Below are 21,349 nucleotides of genomic sequence, written 5' to 3' on the forward strand. Positions count from 1 at the left end.
GGAACAAAGAAGCAGGGGGAGGAACAGAGGAGCAGGGGGGGGGGGGGGGACAGAGGAGCATGGGGGAGGGGACAGACAGCTGACTCAACAGCTATGGCCTGGGAGTTTCTCATTTCTGCCTAATCTTGTCCCATAAAGGGGGGGCACCAAACTGATTCTTTGGCCCGGGTGAAATAATGTCTAGCTTCCCCACTGGTACTGCCTATAAGAGTACCAGTACCAGCCGTTCTACTCTAATAAAGTAGAACGGTTAGTGGCTAGTGAAGGGGGAGATGGGGCTTGGGTGGCCGGGGGGAGGGGTGCGGGAGTTGTCCGGCCGCCATGGGAGAGACCTGTCAAAGTGGGCCCGTCTGGATGAAGTCCAGGGCCAAATTTTTGTCCCAGTCCAGCCCTAATAAGGGCTCAAAGGCCTGTTGACTCTTCTTCTTCTCTGCGCCAACCTCTTCATGTAGTCTTTGCTTGCAAAGTTCTACGTGGTGTTGTAGGTCTTGGCTCTCTTCCAAGCGTATTAGCTTTTTCATGAGGTATTTGGCAACTGCCTTGATCAGGCATTGTGAAGCTAGGCAAGTAGTGTCCTGCAGCTTGATGACCAGTCTGTAGAGGTCCTTAAAAAGACGATACTTGGAGATCTTCCTCAGGTTTTTCGGAATGTCTTTCCTTTCGCAAAGGCCTTCGAAGTAGACTATGGAGTACTCCTTCAACTTCCCGCTCTCCTGTTCTCCTCCCAGGTCTTTACTTAGGCAAGACATAGCGGCCCCAAACAAGTTTGTTGGGTCTTTCCACGCAAAACTGTTGAGTTGGCGGTTCCTCCACTGATGATACATAGACTTAGTCCGTTTGGTCCACATGATCATCACTTTGCCTTTCCTTTGACTCACTAGCTCTCTCTTTTGATAAAACCAAGGTAACATCCCAATCTTGCTCACCGTGTTCATATCCCACATATCCAAGATGACCTCGCAGCCCAGGATGCTTTGCAGGAAGTCGGCAAAGGCACAGATGAGAGTCTTATACTCGGAGGAATCCGGAGAATACACAAGCAGGACGGTTCTTCTCCAAAGTGGAGCTGTGCAAAGGATAAACATTTGTTAGTATGATTAGAGATTGCAGGCTGTAGAGCAAAATGTTGCCCCTAACTAAAAGGAACTGCTCAAGTCAAGTAGCTACCGTGTTTCCCCGAAAATAAGCCTGGGTCTTATATTCATTTGTGCAACCAAAAACACACTAGGGCTTATTTCCGGGGTAGGGCTTGTAATTTAAAGTGGTTGTAAAGGTTTAATTTGTATTTATTTTTTAAATAACAAACATACCATTCTTACCTCCACTGTGCAATTCGTTTTTGCACAGAGTGGCCCGATCCTTGTCTTCTGGGGTCCCTGTCTCGGCTCCCCGCAAGAGCTAACCCCCCTCTGGGAAGCGCTCTCCCAAGGGGGTTAGCTTGCTGCGCTCCTATGTGATACACTCGTAAAAAAACACGAGGCTTTACAACCCCTTTAATCCCCAGTGTGCAAGTGCTTGCAAACTGCCAGAATCCTCACCACCGCAGCAGAATATAATAAAAAAATAAATAAAAAATTCCTCCCCTGCTCCCAGCTGACAGCTGGGAGAAGGGGAGGACTCCAGCAGGAATAGAGAGGACTCCACAACCAACCTAAACTAGGACCTATTTTTGGGGTAGGGCTTATATTGCAGCCCTCCTGGAAAATCGGGGTAGGTCTTATTTTCAGGGTAGGTCTTACTTTCGGGGAAATACGGTATACACACATTTCAAACACATGCAGTAACTATTTAACCACTTCCATACCAGGCACTTACGCACCTTCCCGCCCAAGCCAATTTTCAGCTTTCAGCGCTGTCGCATTTTGAATGGCAATTGTGCGGTCATGCTACACTGTACCCAAATAAAATTGGCGTCCTTTTTTCCCCACAAATAGAGCTTTATTTTGGTGGTATTTGATCATCTCTGCAATTTTTTATTTTTTTTGCGCAACAACTAAAAAAAGACTGAAAATGTTGAAAAAAATTATGTTTTTTTTTTTTTCTGTTAATTTTTTTGTAAATAAGTAAGTTTTCTCTTTCAATTACGGGCACTGATATGGCGGCACTGATGGGCACCGATGAGGTAGTACTGATGGACACCGATGAGGTGGCACTGATGGGCACTGATTGGCGGCGCTGGTATGCGGCACTGATGGGCACTCATAGGCGGCACTGATGGGCACTCATAGGCGGCACTCACCGTTTGCACCCACCACCGCCCCCCTATGAGACTGTGTATACATTGGGTGTTTGTTCATTGTCAATGAATCTTTTGATATCCGAATGAGACCGGAGAAGTCCTGAAGAAGTCGGTGTCTCTGTGAAACACGTAGACAACAGTCCTCAGCGCAAACAATTTTGTATTGTCGTTTGTACTTTTATAAGCCATGTGGCAAGATTTTATATAAAAATTTTATTATTTTTTATAATTTTTTTTTTTTAAGAATTGAGTGTTGATACACGTGTCACTATTGGAGGTATATTTACAGTCCCACGAATCTTTTTTTTTGTTGTTGTTGTTTTTATGATCTACATTTCTCTGCTATGTTGTGTGCAGGTGCTAATGGCCACAGATTAAAGTTGTAAAATATTAAAATTGGCCTGGGGCGCGCTTACATAAAAGAAACCTCGCCCTGTGGGGTATGGCGCAATTCTTTCCCTCCAGTCTCCCACGTGGCCTTATGAACCTTCTACCTTCTAAACGGGCAGCCAGGGGGTAGTTTTTTTTTTAACAGAAAGAGGTTTTTATTAACAAAACAGCATTACAAGATATGCATTATTCAACAATCAGATTTGCATAGAAACAATGACAGTCAGAAGCAAGTGATTTCAGCATTTGCAGATCATAAACATAGGCAATCCAGAGAGGAAAAAGGGAAAATAATACAAGTATAATAAGCAACGAGATGCTAGTCCATAGCCCTCCCTCCCCAGTCCCCCCCGACCGTAAGCCACCAGTCGCAGACCAACCGGAGTATTCCTTGGAGTACACACGGGCAGAAGACCGTCGCCCCCGCACCAAGTCCCTAGATTACCCCCAGACCGTGTGAGGACCCCAGCAGCCGATCAAAGTGGGCAGCGCCCCGAGAGAGAAGGGGGGGCAAAGGCCCCCAATCCGGGCGGGGGGGGAATCCATCTTAGTCCCCCACCCCCCCGGCCCCCCATCCCGGTGCATCCACCCAGGCCGACCAGACCTTATCGTACTTAGCAGGGCACTGCCTACTCTCATACGTAAGTTTGTAAAGGGGCAAAGCCGAGTCCACCGCCTTCCTCCAGGATCCAAGGGTGGGAGGTCCTACCGACTTCCACCGTAGCAATATCTCCCTCCTAGCATAGAACAGTGAGAACGTGATACATAGCTTAGTGTACCTGTCTCCCTCGACCTCACCCAAATGACTCAGAAGGAGCACCAAGGGGTCCAACGGCACTCTGGTCCCTCCTATGTCGCTAAGCCTCTCTGCTACCCCCGCCCAATACGGCCGAAGCTTCGGGCAGTCCCACACCATGTGCCAGAATGTCCCCACCTCGACCCCACACCTGGGACAGTTCGGATCAAGATGCGGGTATATGTTGGCCATTCTATGAGGGGTGAAGTAGGCCCTATGTAGGAACTTGAGCTGGAGGAACCTGTCCTTAGCTGCTATCATGGATGGGATGTATGTGGAGACGCATTCCTCCCATTCGTCCTCCCCCAAAGCTGGAATGTCCCCCCTCCATTTATCCATTAACCGGGTGAGTTTAACATCGTGGGCCACCGTAAGGTACATGTAGAGAGTGGAAAGGGGCTTCCCCATTGCGCTCGATGTCAACAGTCGCTCAATTGAGTCAGGTTCCAGGGTCAGTGCGTCCGGGAATTGGGCCCTCATCGCATGTCTCAGCTGAAAGTATTTAAACTCGAGGGAGCCAGGGAGGGAGTACTGTCGTCTCAGGTCCTGAAAGGGCTTGATCCTACCATCTGCTATGACGTGTCTAAGGGTGGTGATCCCGCGTCTGGCCCACTGTGAGGGTTCGGGCAGATCACAGAGATGAGGCAGGGTGGGGTTACCCCACAGCGGGGTGTGTGGGGAGATACAATTCGGTTTAGCATAAATAGCTCTGGCCGCCCGCCACACCCTAACAGTCGTCTTCATGGACGCCGTCAGAGGATGGGGGGCGCCGGGACCCCTGTACACCAGATTAGACAACGCTGCATATGATCCCAGTATAGCAGCTTCCAGCCTCACCGCCGGGTTCTGTCTGGGCTGGGAGAACCACCAGCGCACTGTAACTAGGACAGCCGCCCAGTAATACAGCAAAAAATTTGGGAGGGCCAATCCCCCCCCCGATAGGGGGAGATACAGTATCTGTCTTGCAACTCTGGGTGGCCTTCCGGCCCAAATGAAAGACGTCAGCACCCCCTCCAGTCGCCTGAAGAAAGTTCTGGGGATGTGGGAAGGGGTGTTGCGGAAGAAATATAGGAACTTAGGGAGGAACACCATTTTAAGCAGGTTCACCCTGCCAACTGGAGTTAGTGGGAGGGTGCGCCAGGTCGTGCATTTGTCAGTGAGATGAGAGAGGAGGGGCCGTACATTCCCCTCTATGTATTCCTGTGAGGTGTTACTAATCCGAATGCCTAGATATGTAAATTCACTTACCCACTGGAGGGGGGTTCCAGTATCTACTCTGGGAAGCGAGGGGTGCAGTGGGAAGAGAACGGACTTGCCCCAATTTATGCGGATTCCTGAGAACCGGCCGAATTCTTCAAATAGGTCAAGTGCTCTCCGTAGCGACTGGGATGCATCCGCCATGTAGAGTAGAGTGTCGTCCGCGTAGAGGGACACCTTCTCCTCTATGTCCCCCACCGCTATGCCCCTGACCCCGGCCTCAGCCCTCAGGGCTATGGCAAGGGGCTCAACCGCCAGGGCAAAAAGTCCCGGCGATAGCGGACATCAGCCAGGGGGTAGTTTACAACAAAAAGCAAAGCAGAACTGCCATAAACAATTAAAGGCGTGCACAAAGTACACATAGTTAATAAATTCTTTCAACCCGCCAGTCCGGCTTAAGCATATCCACAAAAAGCAGAAATAAAAACAGTAAATAAACCAGGTAACCCGCGTCACAAATTCTCCCGGGAGGTCACCCAGGGGTTTATTTTATGTATCGTTTAACTGCTCTACATTCCTTGCATGTCAGGAGTGCGAAAAGGTAATATTGTTCTCTCACCTGTGAATATCTTCCATATCCTGCGGAAGGTGATGAAGCAGAATAACGTCAGAGCGAAGACCACCAGCAGCGCCACGAGCGCGATCAGGCCGAGGTGTTTGTGGGAATCTGCCGAGGGAGAAGATATGAAACAAGAGCTCTGAACACCACAACACCGATATCATTAATAATTAATAACATCATTGGCCCCTGGGCAAAGTAATACACTGGGGCCCTCTACCAGCCTGCCCCAATTTGCACCCCTACTCTGAAGAATTATATAGCTGGATTCGGGTAGGCGGGCGCAACGTTAGGCAGGCGTAGCGTATGGCATATACGCTACGCCGCCGTAAGTTAGAGAGGCAAGCGCTGTATTCACAAAGCACTTGCCTCCTAAGTTACGGCGGCGTAGCGTAAATGGGCAGGCCTAAGCGCACCGAATTCAAATGTGGAACAGGGGGGGGGGGGGGGTAAATCACTGGTGACCCGACGTGATTGACGTTTTTAACGAACGGCGCATGCGCCGTCCGTGGACATATCCCAGTGTGCATTGCTCGAAAGTACGCCGTTTCGACGTGAACCTAAATTACATCAAGCCCGATTCGCGTACGACTTACGCAAACGACGTAAAAAGATAGTCCTGTTCCGACGTCCATACCTTGCATGGGATGCGCCACCTAGGGAGCAGCTTTATCTTTACGCCGGCGTATCTCTAACGTAAACGGCGTAACTAATTGCGACGGGCGCACATACGTTCGTGAATCGGCGTATGTATTCATTTGCATATTCTACGCCAAACTCAACGGAAGCGCCACCTAGCGGCCAGCGTAAATATGCACCCTAAGATACGACGGCGTAGGAGACTTACGCCGCTCGTATCTGAGCCTAATTTAAGCGTATCTGGTTTCCAGAATACGCTTAAATTTGCGACGGCGTCGATTCAGAGTTACGACGCCGTATCTACTGATACGCCGGCGTAAACCTACCTGAATCCAGCTAATAGTATGAATAGTTGATAGAATTAAAAATATATTGATTAGTACTTTCAATAAAATCTATTTTAAACAATGAGAACACATGCCATAAATCAAAGACTAATCGGCACAAAGGGCTCAGTACAGAGGCAGGCAGAAAGGCACTGTACAGGGTAGGTCAGGAGGGCAAAGTACTGGCTCTGGGACGCTGCCCAGGACACGGCCATTCTGGAATAGCTTAGTAAAAGCATGACTGTCCCAGCAAATCCGGGACAGTTGGCAAGTATGAAGTAATGCAAGATTACCATGGGGCCCCCATGCACCTGGGGCCCCTGGGCAGTGCCCATGCATTAAGATGGCCCTGCATTTCAGAAAGTCAGCACGAAGAAATATAACAATCACAGGTTCACAGGTCCTTTTTCTGATTGCAAAAGATGAATTCCGATTGGTTGTCATTATTGAAAACAGTGCACCCCCGGTGCAGCTCAACCGCAATCAAACACCCCCTTTCCAGTCATTCGGTCGGAAGGTTCACAGCCCAGGACTTACCCTATTTATGGCGTGGGAAATGGGCGGCGGCTTCCCCTTGCTTCTCCTCCTCTCCTCTGCATCACTGCGTCTCCTCCCTCCTCCTCCTAGGCCTATTGGAAAGCTTCTCTCGCGACCCGCTTCCTGATTGGCCGGGAGAAGAATCAGTGTTACAATAGCAAATATTCATTCGCTATTGTCACACAACTGGGTGGGCTCAGGGAGCAGTGCTCTGTGCCCCAAACCCACCCTTTATTGAAGCCTATTAGAGCCTCTGGTTCTAATCACGTGCTTTAAAAAAAACATCTAGGTGGCTCTTCTCCTCCTCGCTTCTGCCATGCGTCTCCTCCCCTCCTCCTAGGGATCCAATAGGACCACCTGTCCTTTCAGCCAATGGGGTGAAAGGTATCAAACCCGCTTCCCGATTGGCCCGGAGGAGGATTAGTGTTGCAACAACAAATATTCATTCGCTGTTGCAACACACTTGTGTGGACTCTGGGCTATGCATGAATCTAACCATTGTATATAGGGGTGGCCTGGAGAGAGGGGGCGGTGCCTGGGTGCCCCTAATGGATGGACCACCCCTGCTTTTGATAGTAATAGGCAGGGACAGGTACTCTTTATGGAGGGTTTTGGGGTCTATAAGATCCTCATTTGCACTTAAAAGCATTCAAAACAACAAAATCTGTGTTTTTTAATGCTTCCGATTTTATTTTTAAATCTGGCACTAATGGTTTCTGAGTAAACCGGAAGTGGTGTCATGTCATGACTTGGCTCTGCTTGGCAGTCCGGCCAGCTGGAGGATGTGCTGGCTGGTCACTTGGGTCTCCCAGTGGGACAGGAGAGCCCAAGAGAGCCACGGAAGGTAGCGGGGGGGCCTTCCCTCTCGCTGCTTGTGAGCCCCCATTCACATTGTAACGCCGTGTACGCGGCGTATTTTGCCGCGATTAGGTTACTTTTTTTTATTTCACAAAGAATTGCCATTGATGTCTATGGCCGAACGCCAATGCCGCCTGAAAAAAAGGGTCCGGGACTTGTTTTCAGGCGGCAGGCGTACGGCGTTTATGAGATGTGAACCATTTCATAGACATCAATGGCAATTCTCCCCTCCAGCGGCACGAGCGTCGGGCGTCGGGCGTTTTGTCGCCAAGGTGTGAATGGAGCCTGATAGCAATCGAGCTGCTAGTAAGCTGCTCTGATTGCTATTACAAAAGAGATGACCACCGGCAGCAGCAGGCATCATCCTGGTACATCCACCGAAAGGACTGGAAGTGGCTAAAGAGCATCCCCCTGCCCTTCTGCCTTGGGGGAGAACGCCGCCCCCATAAAAAATGCTGCCCAAGGCAAACTCCTTGTTAGCCTCGCGGTGGATCCACCCGTAGTCACATTTGGTATCGCTGACAAGAGACCTGCTCGACTGAATGTGGTTGTGCCGTAACCATCCATGTGGTTGCAGTGCGGTGCTTCTGCCACATCCAGAAGGCAGCGTATCATCTTGTAGCCACCTGCCAAATCCCACAGAAAAGCAATAAAACAAAGATCATTTTTCAGAAGGTGGTGAACACCGTCACAAGCAGAAACAAGGCCTGGTGCTTGGTTTACACCCAAGCCCTTATTTACACCTATGCCTTATTGAAATCGCTCTACTTCAGCGTGATTTCAAAGCCGCAGGTCAGTGCGATTTGCACGTCCGATTTCATTGCGGCTGGAGGCTTTGTTTAACCAGTTAAGCCCCGGACCAATATGCAGCCTAAAGACCCAAGGTGTTTTTACAGTTCGGGACTGCGTCGCTTTAACAGACAATTGCGCGGTCGTGCGACGTGGCTCCCAAACAAAATTGGCGTCCTTTTTCCCCCCACAAATAGAGCTTTCTTTTGGTGGTATTTGATCACATCTGCGGTTTTTAGTTTTTGCGCTATAAACAAAAATAGAGCGACAATTTTGAAAAAAATGCAATATTTTTTACTTTTTGCTGTAATAAATATCCCCCAAAAACATATATAAAAACATTTTTTTTCCTCAGTTTAGGCCGATACGTATTCTTCTACCTATTTTTAGTAAAAAAAATCGCAATAAGCGTTTATCGATTGGTTTGCGCAAAATTTATAGTGTTTACAAAATAGGGGATAGTTTTATTGCATTTTTATTAATTTTTTTTTTTTTACTACTAATGGCGGCGATCAGCAATTTTTTTCGTGACTGCGACATTATGGCGGACACTTCGGACAATTTTGACACATTTTTGGGACCATTGTCATTTTCACAGCAAAAAATGCATTTAAATTGCATTCTTTATTGTGAAAATGACAGTTGCAGTTTGGGAGTTAACCACAGGTGGCGCTGTAGGAGTTAGGGTACACCTAGTATGTGTTTACAACTGTAGGGGGGTGTGGCTGTAGGAATGACGTCATCGATCGTGTCTTCCCTATAAAGGGAATGACGCGATCGATGCGCCGCCATAGTGAAGGACGGGGAAGCCGTGTTTACATACGGCTCTCCCCGTTCTTCAGCTCCGGGGAGCGATCGCGACGGAGCGGCTATAAACAAATAGCCACGCCGTGGTCCCGGATCGCTCCCCGAGCGAACCCGACCGCCGCATGTAGCGGGGGGGGGGGTCCCGATCGGACCCCCCACCCGCTAATAGGCAAGGACGTACGTGTACGCCCATGTGCCTGTACGTGCCATATTGTGGACGTATATGTACATGCGGGGTCGGGAACTGGTTAAAGTGGTTGTAAACACTTAGGCCCGGATTCACAAAGAGTTACGCCGGCTTATCAGTAGATACGCCGACGTAACTCGGAATCTAAGCCCGTCGTAAGTTTAAGTGTATGCTCAAACTGAGATACACTTAAACCTAGCTAAGATACGATGGCCTGCGCCGTCGTATCTTAGGGTGCAATTTTTCTGCAGGCCGCTAGGTGGCGTTTCCGTTGATTTTGGCGTAGAATATGTAAATGACTAGATACGCCGATTCACGAACGTACGCTTGCCCGTCGCAGTAAAGATACGCCGTTTCCGTAAGAGATACGCCGCGTAAAGATAAAGCTGCCCCCTAGGTGGCGTAGCCAATGGTAAGTATAGCCGTCGTTCCCGCGTCGAAACGAGGGCTTGTGCCGGAGCGAGCACGTGTTTTTTCACATGTTTTTAGCACGCAGAGTTGCAGAGTTGCGTGTAGGGGGGGGGGGGCTATTAATTTCAACGTGATTGCCCTGCGCATGAGAAATGTGGAAAAGAAGCTGTAAAAAGAAATGCGCCGCACTGAACCACAAGGTGCTATGGCACCGTGCAGTTTGGCAAATGTAAAAAAAAAAACACATGCGTTTGCAAATGCATGGGAGTGCCTTTAAAAACGAATGGCACCCTCATGCTAAAGTGCGTGCGTTTCTCTGCATGACAGAAAAGCATGTGATTTTTGCACACGTTCCTGCATGTAGACATGTGAACCGAGCCTTAGACATTCTTAGAAAAAAATGTGTGAACTTCTGGAGATGTAATAAATACCTCTGTATATTTCACTGACACATTCCTTAGCATTGATGAACTGATAGCCCAACTCAAGGTGAAAGTTTTTTCCTTTTTTTTTAGTTTTTCATTGAGCAAGTAAGATTCAGAATTTCGGACAGGTTTTTAAAGCTGTGTCCTCATTGGGGAGATTCACCATCACTTCCTGTCCCAGTGACACCAGGACAAGAAATTAGCACAGCTGTCACCAGGATAGGAAAAAAAACTAAGCTACTTTTCCCTTGCCCCATCACACAGAAATCTCATCACTTCCTGTTCTTGTGACAACCAGTAACTGGGAAAGGAAGTGAAGGTAAATCTCCCCAACAGCCACACAGAGAGGAATAGAAGAGTGATAAAGGTTCTATCTCTTTTCACCTGACGAAAATCTAATTGTTTTTTTATTTATAATTAAAAAAAAAAATACATTTAAAAATGATTTTATTTTACAGTGTTTAAAAATGATTTATTATAATAATTTTTAAATATTTTTATTTTTTAAAGGGCAGGGAAGCTGGCAGCGCCATGGAAGGAAGTGGCGTGGCACAGTGACGGGGGGGCACAGGGGGGGTGGGATCAGAAGTAAGCAGAACAGGGAGGGGGATCGGTGCAGGGGATGCAATTACAGGAACAACGCCTCCTGCTGTTCGGGCCCCCCCTGTGGGCCCGGGCCCCCTACAGGAGGACTGGTGGTCCGTCCCCCCCTGTGTGGCCATTTTATCACCTTTTTTGCCAAATCAGTATTTTCATTATTTTTGCTCTGGCTGTATGTGCCCAGCAAGGACTGCAGATACCTGGAGTAAAGGACTGAGAACTATAAATACCTCCTCTTTATGACCATATTTGGAGTAGCCCCACCCATGAGGTTAAACCTCACCCCCTTGGGGTCTAAAAGAAGGGTAACTGGTAAAATAAGTTCTTAATCCAGATCAGAAGCGGTCATACTCACAATCAAATGAACAGATGAGACGTTCATGGGCAAAACGGACATCAGACCGCCACACCTGTGCGGAAAGATAATAAAAGCAACATATTACAATTTTATAATCACTAGAAAACCCTCGGCTAACGTCTGTTTTCTTCTATAACACAATTGGAGTCTATGTATAAAAAAAAAAATTTATATGTCTCAAGCATTCGCTCAGCTGTCATTAATAATGCCGTATTTTGCCTAATGCATTTATTTCCATCAACGCCATCTAGTGGACATAATGTGGTACTCTCCTGAAATATCTCAATCAGGAAAACACTGCACCATGGCCACTAGATGGCGCTGACGATCATAGGAACTAAACGTATTAGGTAAAAATATGGAATTATTCGTGAAAACATTTGCACAGCAACATTTTATAAATAGATCCCTGTGTCTTTTTTTTAACCTGAGACTCCCATTTAAAGTGATAGTAAACGTTCCTGTTTAAAAAAAAAAAAAAAAAGCACTTTTAGTTTTCTGGTGTTTGGTCAACTTTAGTCGGTCCAGCGCTGCTGCTGCCAGCCTGGCATACAACAAATAATTGGGATCACCAATATAAAAATGTTATTTTCATTTTATTATTACATTTTTTTATTGTTCAGAATTTCCGAATGTTCAAAGGAAAGTCTATTGGTATAAGCCCAGCTTTAGGCCGGCCCTACTGAACATTATATAATTTTCTTTTAGATTTACAAAATATAATATCCAATCAAGCAGACCCTTGCTGAAGGTGAATCGAAAAGGAAATTGTATAGAAATTGTACAAGAAAATTGTATAACGTGAGATCAGCTTAGGTCAATCCGGTTCCCCGTCACCTTGCAACGCTGCCGCTGCTAGCCTGGTGCACAACAGATGACTGGGATCACCAATAAAAAGGCGTAAAGATAAATAATATTGACAATGTTTGGACAGATAGATAGTATATATTGTTTTTATATTTGTTCTTTATCTGCAAAGATTAGACAAACAAAAGGTAGATAGAGACAGTTCCTACCTTGATACAACGACCGAGGCCGGGCCAAGGAAGGGAGAGCTGCATCGTTTTCGATTGCTTCTGAAAGATAAAATTAATCATCTCAATATGAAAAATATATTTTTTTAAGGCGAACTAGGCACAGTTAAGCGTAGATTAAAAAATCAATACAATTCAGAATTAAAAACAGGAACCAGGTAGACAACACTTCCAAAAATGAAGAGTAAAAAATGGTGATGCGGGAGATGAAACAGGTAAAAATAAAATTCTTTCCATTTCGGGTACAGCAAGTCGTATTTACAAGTTTTTATTTTAGCAACAGGGACACTGTCAACTGTACTCTCGGGGTCGTATTTATATATAATAAAAAAAAAAAAACACAGAGTAATTAGTCCTGTGAAGGTGCATGTACATTTTTTCTGTGAAAATGGAGCAAAAAAAACTTACTTTTTCTAGTCAATTTTCTGTGCTGGACAAATGTTTTTCATTGGTTTAAAACAGAAAATACTGGGGCAGATTCACGTACCTCCGCGCATCTTTCCGCCGGGCGCAGCGTATCTAAGATACACTACGCCGCCGTAATTTTTTTTTCGAATCCTCAAAGAATTTGCGCTTTAAGTTACGGCGGCGTAGTGTATCTTTGGCGGCGTAAGGGCGCGGAATTCAAATGGATGTGTTTTATGTAAATACGTCGTGACCCGACGTAAACAATGTTTTTTTTAACGGCGAATGTGCCGTCCGTGGGGGTATCCCAGTGCGCATGCTCGAAATTAAACCGGAACCAGCCAATGCTTACAACGGTGACGTCATTCTACGCAAATTCCTATTCGCGAACGACTTACGCAAACGACGTAAAAAATTCAAAATTTGACGCGGGAACGACGGCCATACTTAACATTGAGTACGCCTCATAATAGCAGCTTTAACTATACGCCGGAAAAAGCCGAACGCAAACGACGTAAAAAAATGCGCCGGACGGACGTACGTTCGTGGATCGCCGTAACTAGCTAATTTGCATACTCGACGCGGAATTCGACGGAAACGCCACCTAGCGGACGGTGGAAAAAATGCACCTAAGATCCGACGGCGTACTAAGACGTATCTATCTATCTATCTATCTATCTATCTATCTATCTATCTATCTATCTATCTATCTATCTATACATATATATATATATATATATGTATATGTATATATATATCTATACATCTATATATATATATATATATATATATATATATATACATATATATATTTATATATATATATATATATATATATATATATATATATATATATATATATATGTATGTATAGATATATATATGTATAGATATATAGATAGATAGATAGATAGATAGATAGATAGATAGATAGATAGATAGATAGATAGATATAGATATATCTATATATATATGTGGGTAAAGTGCTGAATAAAATGATGGCACTATATAAGTGCCTGTAATAAATAAAAATAAATAAATAATAACCATAGGGGTGCACAGCCTATTGGATTAGGGTATTTTTATTTTTATTTTATTTTTTTATAATATTTTTTTATTTTATTTTTTTACGATCGGTTAGGGGGCTTTGGTAATATACGAGTGCTTTGGATTACAAGCATGCTTCTGGAACGAATTGCAGTGGAACCTCGGATAATCCGTTCCATGAGAATGCTCGTAATCCAATGCACTCGCATATCAAAGCGAGTTTCCCCATAGAAGTCAATGGAAACTAAAATAATTTGTTCCGCATTGACTTCTATGGCATGTAATACCGCATGTGGCTAGATGTGGGGGGGCGCTGGCGAGCCTTGGAAATAGTTTTTACAAGTATTTCTAAGCTCTGGCGCCCCCACACCTTTAGCCAAATGTGGTATTGCACACAGCTGTGGCTTGAATCCTGCTTGTTTTGCGAGACAACACTCGCGAACAGAGTCAGGATTTAAAGATTAAAAAGAAATGCTCGTATTGCGAAACGCTCGTTAACCGCTTTACTCGCAATTCGAGTTTTCACCGTATGCTCGTAATCCAAGGTACAACTGTATCACCATATTTTTTTAATATGATTATCTTCTATGATCTCTAGCTCCATCTAGAGGCCATATTTTAGGTATTTTAGAAAAAGTCTGCATCAGGCCACTAGATGGAGCTAATGTTCATAGAAGATAATCATTCAGCGAAAACATCTGCATGGTGAGTTTTTTATTTTTTTATAAATTGCGTTTCCAAATAAACTAAAGATCGCTGCAAAAAGTTAAGTAAATCTTTTTGCTCACCGCTGAAAAATGATATACCGCGGAATGGATGTGGCAGGCGCCCGTACTCTGGTTTTGGTAGCAGATCGCCCCATTGAAAGCGGCCGGAACCTCAGAGGAGATTTTCAGAAGCACATCAAAGAGGTTGGATTTAACTTCCACTTTCCAGACCCGATCTGCAGAAAACAGAAGACAAAACATAATTTTTCTTTTACTAGAATACAAAACCGCAATTCAAACAATATTTCCTCATTTTATGAATGAACATATTTTTTAAAACTTTCCAGTCCTTTGAGTACAAATAGATGATTATTCCATTGTGAGCGTCTGGCAGGGAGACAGCAGACAGATGTGTGCAATCAGAAAAGTAAAGCCGTTTTATTTGTAAGAGGGGGGGGGGGGGTAATCAGATCACACGTGGGGCCACAGAAGTACCAATTACAGGGTAAACTGTGACCAATTGATTTATGCCACTTTATCAGAGATTAACCACTTAACCCCCGGACCATATTGCTGCCCAAAGACCAGAGCACTTTTTGCGATTCGGTACTGCGCCGCTTTAACTGACAATTGCGCGGTCGTGCGACGTGGCTCCCAAACAAAATTGGCGTCCTTTTTTCCCCACAAATAGAGCTTTCTTTTGGTGGTATTTGATCACCTCTGCGGTTTTTATTTTTTGCGCTATAAACAAAAATAGAGCAACATTTTTGAAAAAAAATAATATTTTTTACTTTTTGCTGTAATAAATATCCCCCAAAAATATATAAAAAAACATTTTTTTTCCTCAGTTTAGGCCGATACGTATTCTTCTACATATTTTTCGTAAAAAAAAATCACAATAAGCGTTTATTGATTGGTTTGCGCAAAAGTTATAGCGTTTACAAAATAGGGGATAGTTTTATGGCATTTTTGTTAATATTTTTTTTTTACTAGTAATGGCGGCGATCAGCGATTTTTTTTCGGTACTGCGACATTATGGCAGACACTTCGCACACTTTTGACACATTTTTGGGACCATTGGCATTTTTATAGCGATCAGTGCTATAAAAATGCATTGGATTACTATAAAAATGCCACTGGCAGTGAAGGGGTTAACACAAGGGGGCGGGGAAGGGGTTAAGTATGTCCCTGTGTGTGTTCTTACTGTGGGGGGGGGTGGACTTACTAGGGGAAATGACCGATCTTCTGTTCATACATTGTATGAACAGAAGATCAGCATTTCCCCCGCTGACAGGACCGAGAGCTGTGTGTTTACACACACAGCTTCCGGTCCCCGCTCTGTAACGAGCGATCGCGTGTGCCCGGCGGCGATCGAGCCCGCCGGGCACACGCACGGGAGTCGGGGGCGAGCGGGGGGCGCGTGCGCGCCGCCGGAGGAGCGCCGTATAGCTACGGGCTCTCACCCAGGAGAGCTGACCTGCCGCCGGAGGAGCCACCGTATAGCTACGGGCTCTCGCCCAGGAGAGCCGACCTGCCGCCGTATAATGACGGTGCGCGGTCGGCTAGTAGTTGAAGATGTTGTAAAGGGTATTTATTTTTAATTAAAATAATAAACCTGTTATACCTACCTGCTTTGTACAGAGTATCCTGAAACCTCCTCTTCTGGGGTCCTCTGCTCTTGGCTCCTCCTCTTCTCTGTGTGCCACCTTAGTAAACTGCTTCCTAGGGTGGCACACCTGCGGGCTTACTCCTGAGCCGTGCTGTGTGCATTCATTGACATACACAGCACAGCTTGGCTCTGCCCCCAATCTCGCCTCACAGGATTTGATTGACAGCAGCAGGAGCCAATGGCTTATTATTAATAATAATAATAATTCATTCCGTCCCATTTGTTTAGATGCAGCATTAGTTATTTCGGATAATTCGTAGCTTTGGATAAATTTGTATTGGTTACGTTCACTAACAGCCAAATTTGAAAGGAAATTCAGCCTATTAGGCGTCCATTAATAGCAGAAGAGGACGGGAGAAGACATCAAGGATTCGGAGGGAGCGTGGAGGACAACGCTGACCCGAGACAGGTCAGTGCCGGCCCGGGGGGGGGGGCACACTGGCAGCATTTGATTAGGGAAAACTAGTGACAAATGATGGGGCAAACTGGCGGCGATTGATGGGGCACAATTGATGGTTACAGTAGCTGCGTTTGATGGCACAGTGGTGGCAATTCATGGGTACAGTGGCTGCAATTGATGGGCACAGTGGCTGTGTTTGATGGGCACAGTGGCTGCGTTTGATAGGCACAGTGGCTACGTTTGATAGGCACAGTGGCTGCGTTTGATAGGCACAGTGGTGACAATTCATGGGTACAGTGTCTGTGCTTGATGGGCACAATGGCAGCGTTTAATGGGCACAGTGGTGGCAATTTATGGGTACAGTGGCTGCATTTGATGGGCACAGTGGCTGCGTTTGATGGGCACAGTGGCAGCGTTTGATGGGCACAGTGGCTGCGTTTGATGGGCACAGTGGCTGCGTTTGATGGGCACAGTGGCTGCGTTTGATGGGCACAGTGGCTGCGTTTGATAGGCACAGTGGCTCCGTTTGAGGGGCACAGTGGTGGCAATTCATGGGTACAGTGGCTGTGCTTGATGGGCACAATGGCAGCGTTTAATGGGCACAGTGGTGGCAATTTATGGGTACAGTGGCTGCATTTGATGGGCACAGTGGCTGCGTTTGATGGGCACAGTGGCAGCGTTTGATGGGCACAGTGGCTGCGTTTGATGGGCACAGTGGCTGCGTTTGATGGGCACAGTGGCTGCGTTTGATGGGCACAGTGGCTGCGTTTGATGGACACAGTGGCTGCGGTTGATGGACACAGTGGCTGCGTTTGATGGGCACAGTGGCTGCGTTTGATGGGCACAGTCGCTGCATTTGATGGGCAAAGTAAGGCTGCAATTGATGGGGTTTTTTTTTTTTTTTTCAGTTTGTTTGCGCCCCCCCCCCAAAAAAAATTTTGAGCACCAGCCGCCACTGTCGTCCACCATTATACTTTTGGTCATAAAGAAAATGTTTCTATTTAATACAATTAAATGAACTTACCGCTGTTGTTGGGACATTTGACAAAGGTGTGATAACCTAATGTGAACTGAAAAAAAAAAGGAAAAACACAAATATAAAAAACAAGCTTCATAATACAATTGACAAAACTGGTGCACTCAGGAAGAGATGACCATGTGCTTGACATGCCAACCAGAACAAACATGGTCATAGTAGGTGGACACTCTACACCAGTCCACCACTCACCACCCACTACACAGATATATTCCTCCATCAAATATGAAAGTGATGGGACATTTTAAGCTTTATTTCTAACAGAGCAATTTAAAGTGGCTCATGCTTGGGCATTTCAAATAGATACCGCCACATCTTTTCCAAGTCAGCCACATTCAGCTTGAAGAGGCCTCATGAAAAACCACCACAGGCTCCCGATTTTGTTCTCTGCTCTGTTGACCACTTTTTACACGATGAAAGATAAAAATTGTTGTTAGCCAAAAGTGCCTCGTCTTTTACATCCCTAGTTCTAATAATATCACAATGGTGTAGTGGTTAGCACTTTAGCCTTGCAGCACTGGGGTCCTCAGTTCAGATACCAACACTCTATTTGAGGACACTATCTGCATGGAGTTTGCATGTTCTCCTTCTGCTTGCATGGGTTTCCTTTCACATTCTAAAGACACACTGGGAGGTTAACTGGTCCCAGTAGTGTATGCAAGCTCCTAGGGGGAAGGCAGAGCCTGGACAAGGGAGGGGCAGGACAGACAGTTGCCCTGGGTGCAGCGCCCTCATATGGGGGGTACCCACAGCGAGCACCTCTCTGCAGGGCCGGTGCCACCACTAGGCAGCCGCCTAGGGCGCACTGCTGCCTAAGGCACCTGGTCGCTGGTGTTCCTACTCTCCTCTCTCTGCAGCAAGCAACTAAGTCTCAGCATCAGCAGGCAGCCACCGCTCTGTTCGCACATAGTGTCAGAGGCGCAGCGGCGGCGGGGGACTGTGTCTGTGTCCTGACTCCCGAATGAAGGGAAGCAGGCAAACATTCATCCAATGAGGTCAAGCGTTCTCTCAGTTCTCGATGTTAGAGCCAACACGGAACATCTACAGCAGGAATATGCAAATTAGAGGACCTCCAGCTGTTGCAGAACTACAATTCCCATGAGGCATAGCAAGACTCTGACAGCTACAAGCATGACACCCAGAGGCAGAGGCATGATGGGACTTGTAGTGTTGCAACAGCCGGAGGTCCACTAATTGCATATCCCTGATCTACAGCATCACACCAATGCTGCCGCAAGGAGGTGAGGATGTATTTTCAAATCTCGAATTTCCGAATATTCGGAAAAATTTGGATATTTCCCAATAAACAAATTTGTCTAAATTCGTTAAAAAAACGAATTTGGAACTAAACTAATTGCACATGTCTAGAAAATAGGTGAAAATGAAAATTGGTGATTTTACATGCAATATTTTAGATTGATGTCAGGTCTATATCAGCTGGCCAACCAAGCTCTCTTACCTTGAAACATAGGTTGGGGTCTCTGTCGATGTTGGAAATTGAATATTTCTGGAATAAAATAATTCAGCATCAAATAATTTACTATCAGCATCTCAAGACATCTGAATATGGAACCTCGGATTGCGAGTAACGCAGTTAACGAACGTTTTCACAAAACGAGTAATATTTTTTTTTTTAAATCCTGACTCGGAGTGCTGTTTCGCAAAACGAGCAGGATTCAAGCCACAGTGGTGTGCAGTACTGCATTTGGCCAGAGGTGTGGGGGCGCCAGAGCCGTTCGGATATACGCAGAAACACTCGGAAATACCACATTCCCGAGTGTTTCCGAGCCTTTCCGCTGGTTTCTGAGTATTTCTGAGTTTTCCTGGCTCCCCCTTACCTCTGGCCACATGCCTCACTTCCTGTTCTTCTGTCTGTAACTCCACACAGTAATGCAAGGCTTTCTTCCTGGTGTGGAGTGTTGTGCTCGCCCCCTCCCTTGGACTTCAGGAGAGTCAGGACGCTCTCTAGGTTGCAGATAGAGAAAGGAGCTGTGTGTTAGTGGGCGTCCTGACTCTCCTGTAGTTCAAGGGAGGGTGCGAGCATGACACTCCACACCAGGGAGAAAGCCTCACATTACTGTGCGGAGTTACAGACAGAAGAACAGGAAGTGAGAATTTCTCAGAAGAAATAAGGACATTTAAAAGCAAAATGGAAGGATGAGGTAAGTGAAGGAGGACTGCACTAAGGTAAAGGAAGCCATTTAGGAAAAATGTTTACCTTTACAACCCCTTTAACCGCCTCAAAACTAAGTGCAGGAGTCCTTCATGTCCTCACAATCAGGGCCGCTGTAAGGAATCATGGGGCCCCATACAGCCTACCTGACAAGAGGGGGAGAAACCTGTGTGAGAGACACGGAGGGCATTGTTCTTCACCGATCCTCCTGCTGTCCGGGCCCCTCTGTGTGCCGGGGCCCCCTACAGGAGGGCTGGTGGTCCCCCCCTATCAGCAGCCCTGCTCACAATGGTTAACTTAGTTGCAGTAAAAAGATGTAGCACCAGTTGGCGCTCCAGATAAAGCAATTCAGCAATTGGTTTGCCAAGAAGAGTTTCGTAAGGATCCCTCTTGAGATTAACATGAAATATATTGCGAACAAGAATGTAAATTCTGACCCATAACCTGCAAACCTTTGGACACGACCACCATATGTGTGCCATAGTGCCCTGCTGTCTGTGGACATCCTCTGAATTACTCTCAATACATTTTTATTAAGATTTTTAAAGGATAGAAAACATAATCAAGGACGTTATTTAACTACTTGCCGACTGGCTCACGCTGATATACGTTGGCAGAATGGCACGGCTGTGCAAAACAACGTATGGGTACGTTGTTCCCTTTAAGAGTCGCCGAAGGCACACACACGCCCGCGGCACGGCGGGGGACCTGATGCGCGTGGCTGGCGGGCACGATCGCGCGCACGAGAGCCAGCAGGGGATTTGTGTGTGTAAACACACAAATCCCTGTTCTGTCAGGGGAGAGGAGACCTATCGTGTGTTCCTAGTATGTAGGAACAACAATATGTCTCCTCCCCCAGTCAGTCCTATCCTTAAGGCCCGTACACACAATCAGATATTCCAACAACAATTGTCAGATGTACTTGTTTTGTTAGATAATCCGACCGCCTGTACGCTCCATCAGACAATTGTTGTCGGAATTTCCGAAAACAAATGTTGGCCGTGCAGGCTCTCAAATTGTCCGACAACAAATGTGTTCCGTCGGATTATTCCAAAAGTACAAACACGCATGCTCCGAACCAATGCTAACTATCAGACAACATTAGCAGAAGTTGCCCAAAGGACTGAAAATGAAAATTGTTTTGTGAATGTTGGCTGAAAAAGTTCTGCCGTCTGTATGCAGAACAAGTTCACGGCCAACGCCCTTCAGACAAAAATCCACGGATTTGTCCGATGAAAGTCCGATCGTGTGTATGAGGCTTTATAAACACTAACTAGGGAACCCCTTGATCGCCTCCTAGTGTTAACCCCTTCCCTACCAGTGACATTTACACAGTAATCAGCATTTTTATAGCACTGATCGCCGTATAAATGCCAATGGTCCCAAAAATGTGCCAAAAGTGTCCGCCGCAATACCGCTAAAAATTGCATATCACCGCTATTACTAGTAAAAAAATATATATAATAAAAATGCAATAAAAATGCAATAAATCTTTACCATAGATGGCAGACACTATAACTTTTGCGCAAACCAATCATTATACGCTTATTGCGATTTTTTACCAAAAATATGTAGAAGAATACGTATCGGCCTAAACTGATGAAGAAATTGTTTTTTTATAAACATTTTTGGGGGATATTTATTATAGCAAAAAGTAAAAAAAAATATCTATATTTTTTAAAATTGTTGCTCTTGTTTTG

The 21,349-nt window shown here is 45.8% G+C and overlaps 1 protein-coding gene across 1 annotated transcript in view; it reads right to left on the reverse strand.

Moving 5' to 3' along the window:
• Window positions 1–316: 316 nt before the first annotated feature.
• The window catches only part of IL17RE (interleukin 17 receptor E), a 79,176-nt gene continuing 58,143 nt past the window's right edge, over window positions 317–21,349 (reverse strand). Inside the window, exons 10-16 of the mRNA XM_040359013.1 lie at window positions 18,936–18,983; window positions 17,465–17,510; window positions 14,453–14,607; window positions 12,195–12,254; window positions 11,176–11,230; window positions 5,242–5,349; window positions 317–1,066 (exon numbers count right to left, since the gene is read on the reverse strand). Of these exons, the coding sequence (XP_040214947.1) occupies window positions 336–1,066; window positions 5,242–5,349; window positions 11,176–11,230; window positions 12,195–12,254; window positions 14,453–14,607; window positions 17,465–17,510; window positions 18,936–18,983 (1,203 nt within the window). The 3' untranslated portion in view covers window positions 317–335. The remainder of the gene's footprint in view (window positions 1,067–5,241; window positions 5,350–11,175; window positions 11,231–12,194; window positions 12,255–14,452; window positions 14,608–17,464; window positions 17,511–18,935; window positions 18,984–21,349) is intronic.

Source organism: Rana temporaria, chromosome 7, assembly GCF_905171775.1.
Source record: "Rana temporaria chromosome 7, aRanTem1.1, whole genome shotgun sequence".
NCBI classification, from domain to species: Eukaryota; Metazoa; Chordata; class Amphibia; order Anura; family Ranidae; genus Rana; species Rana temporaria.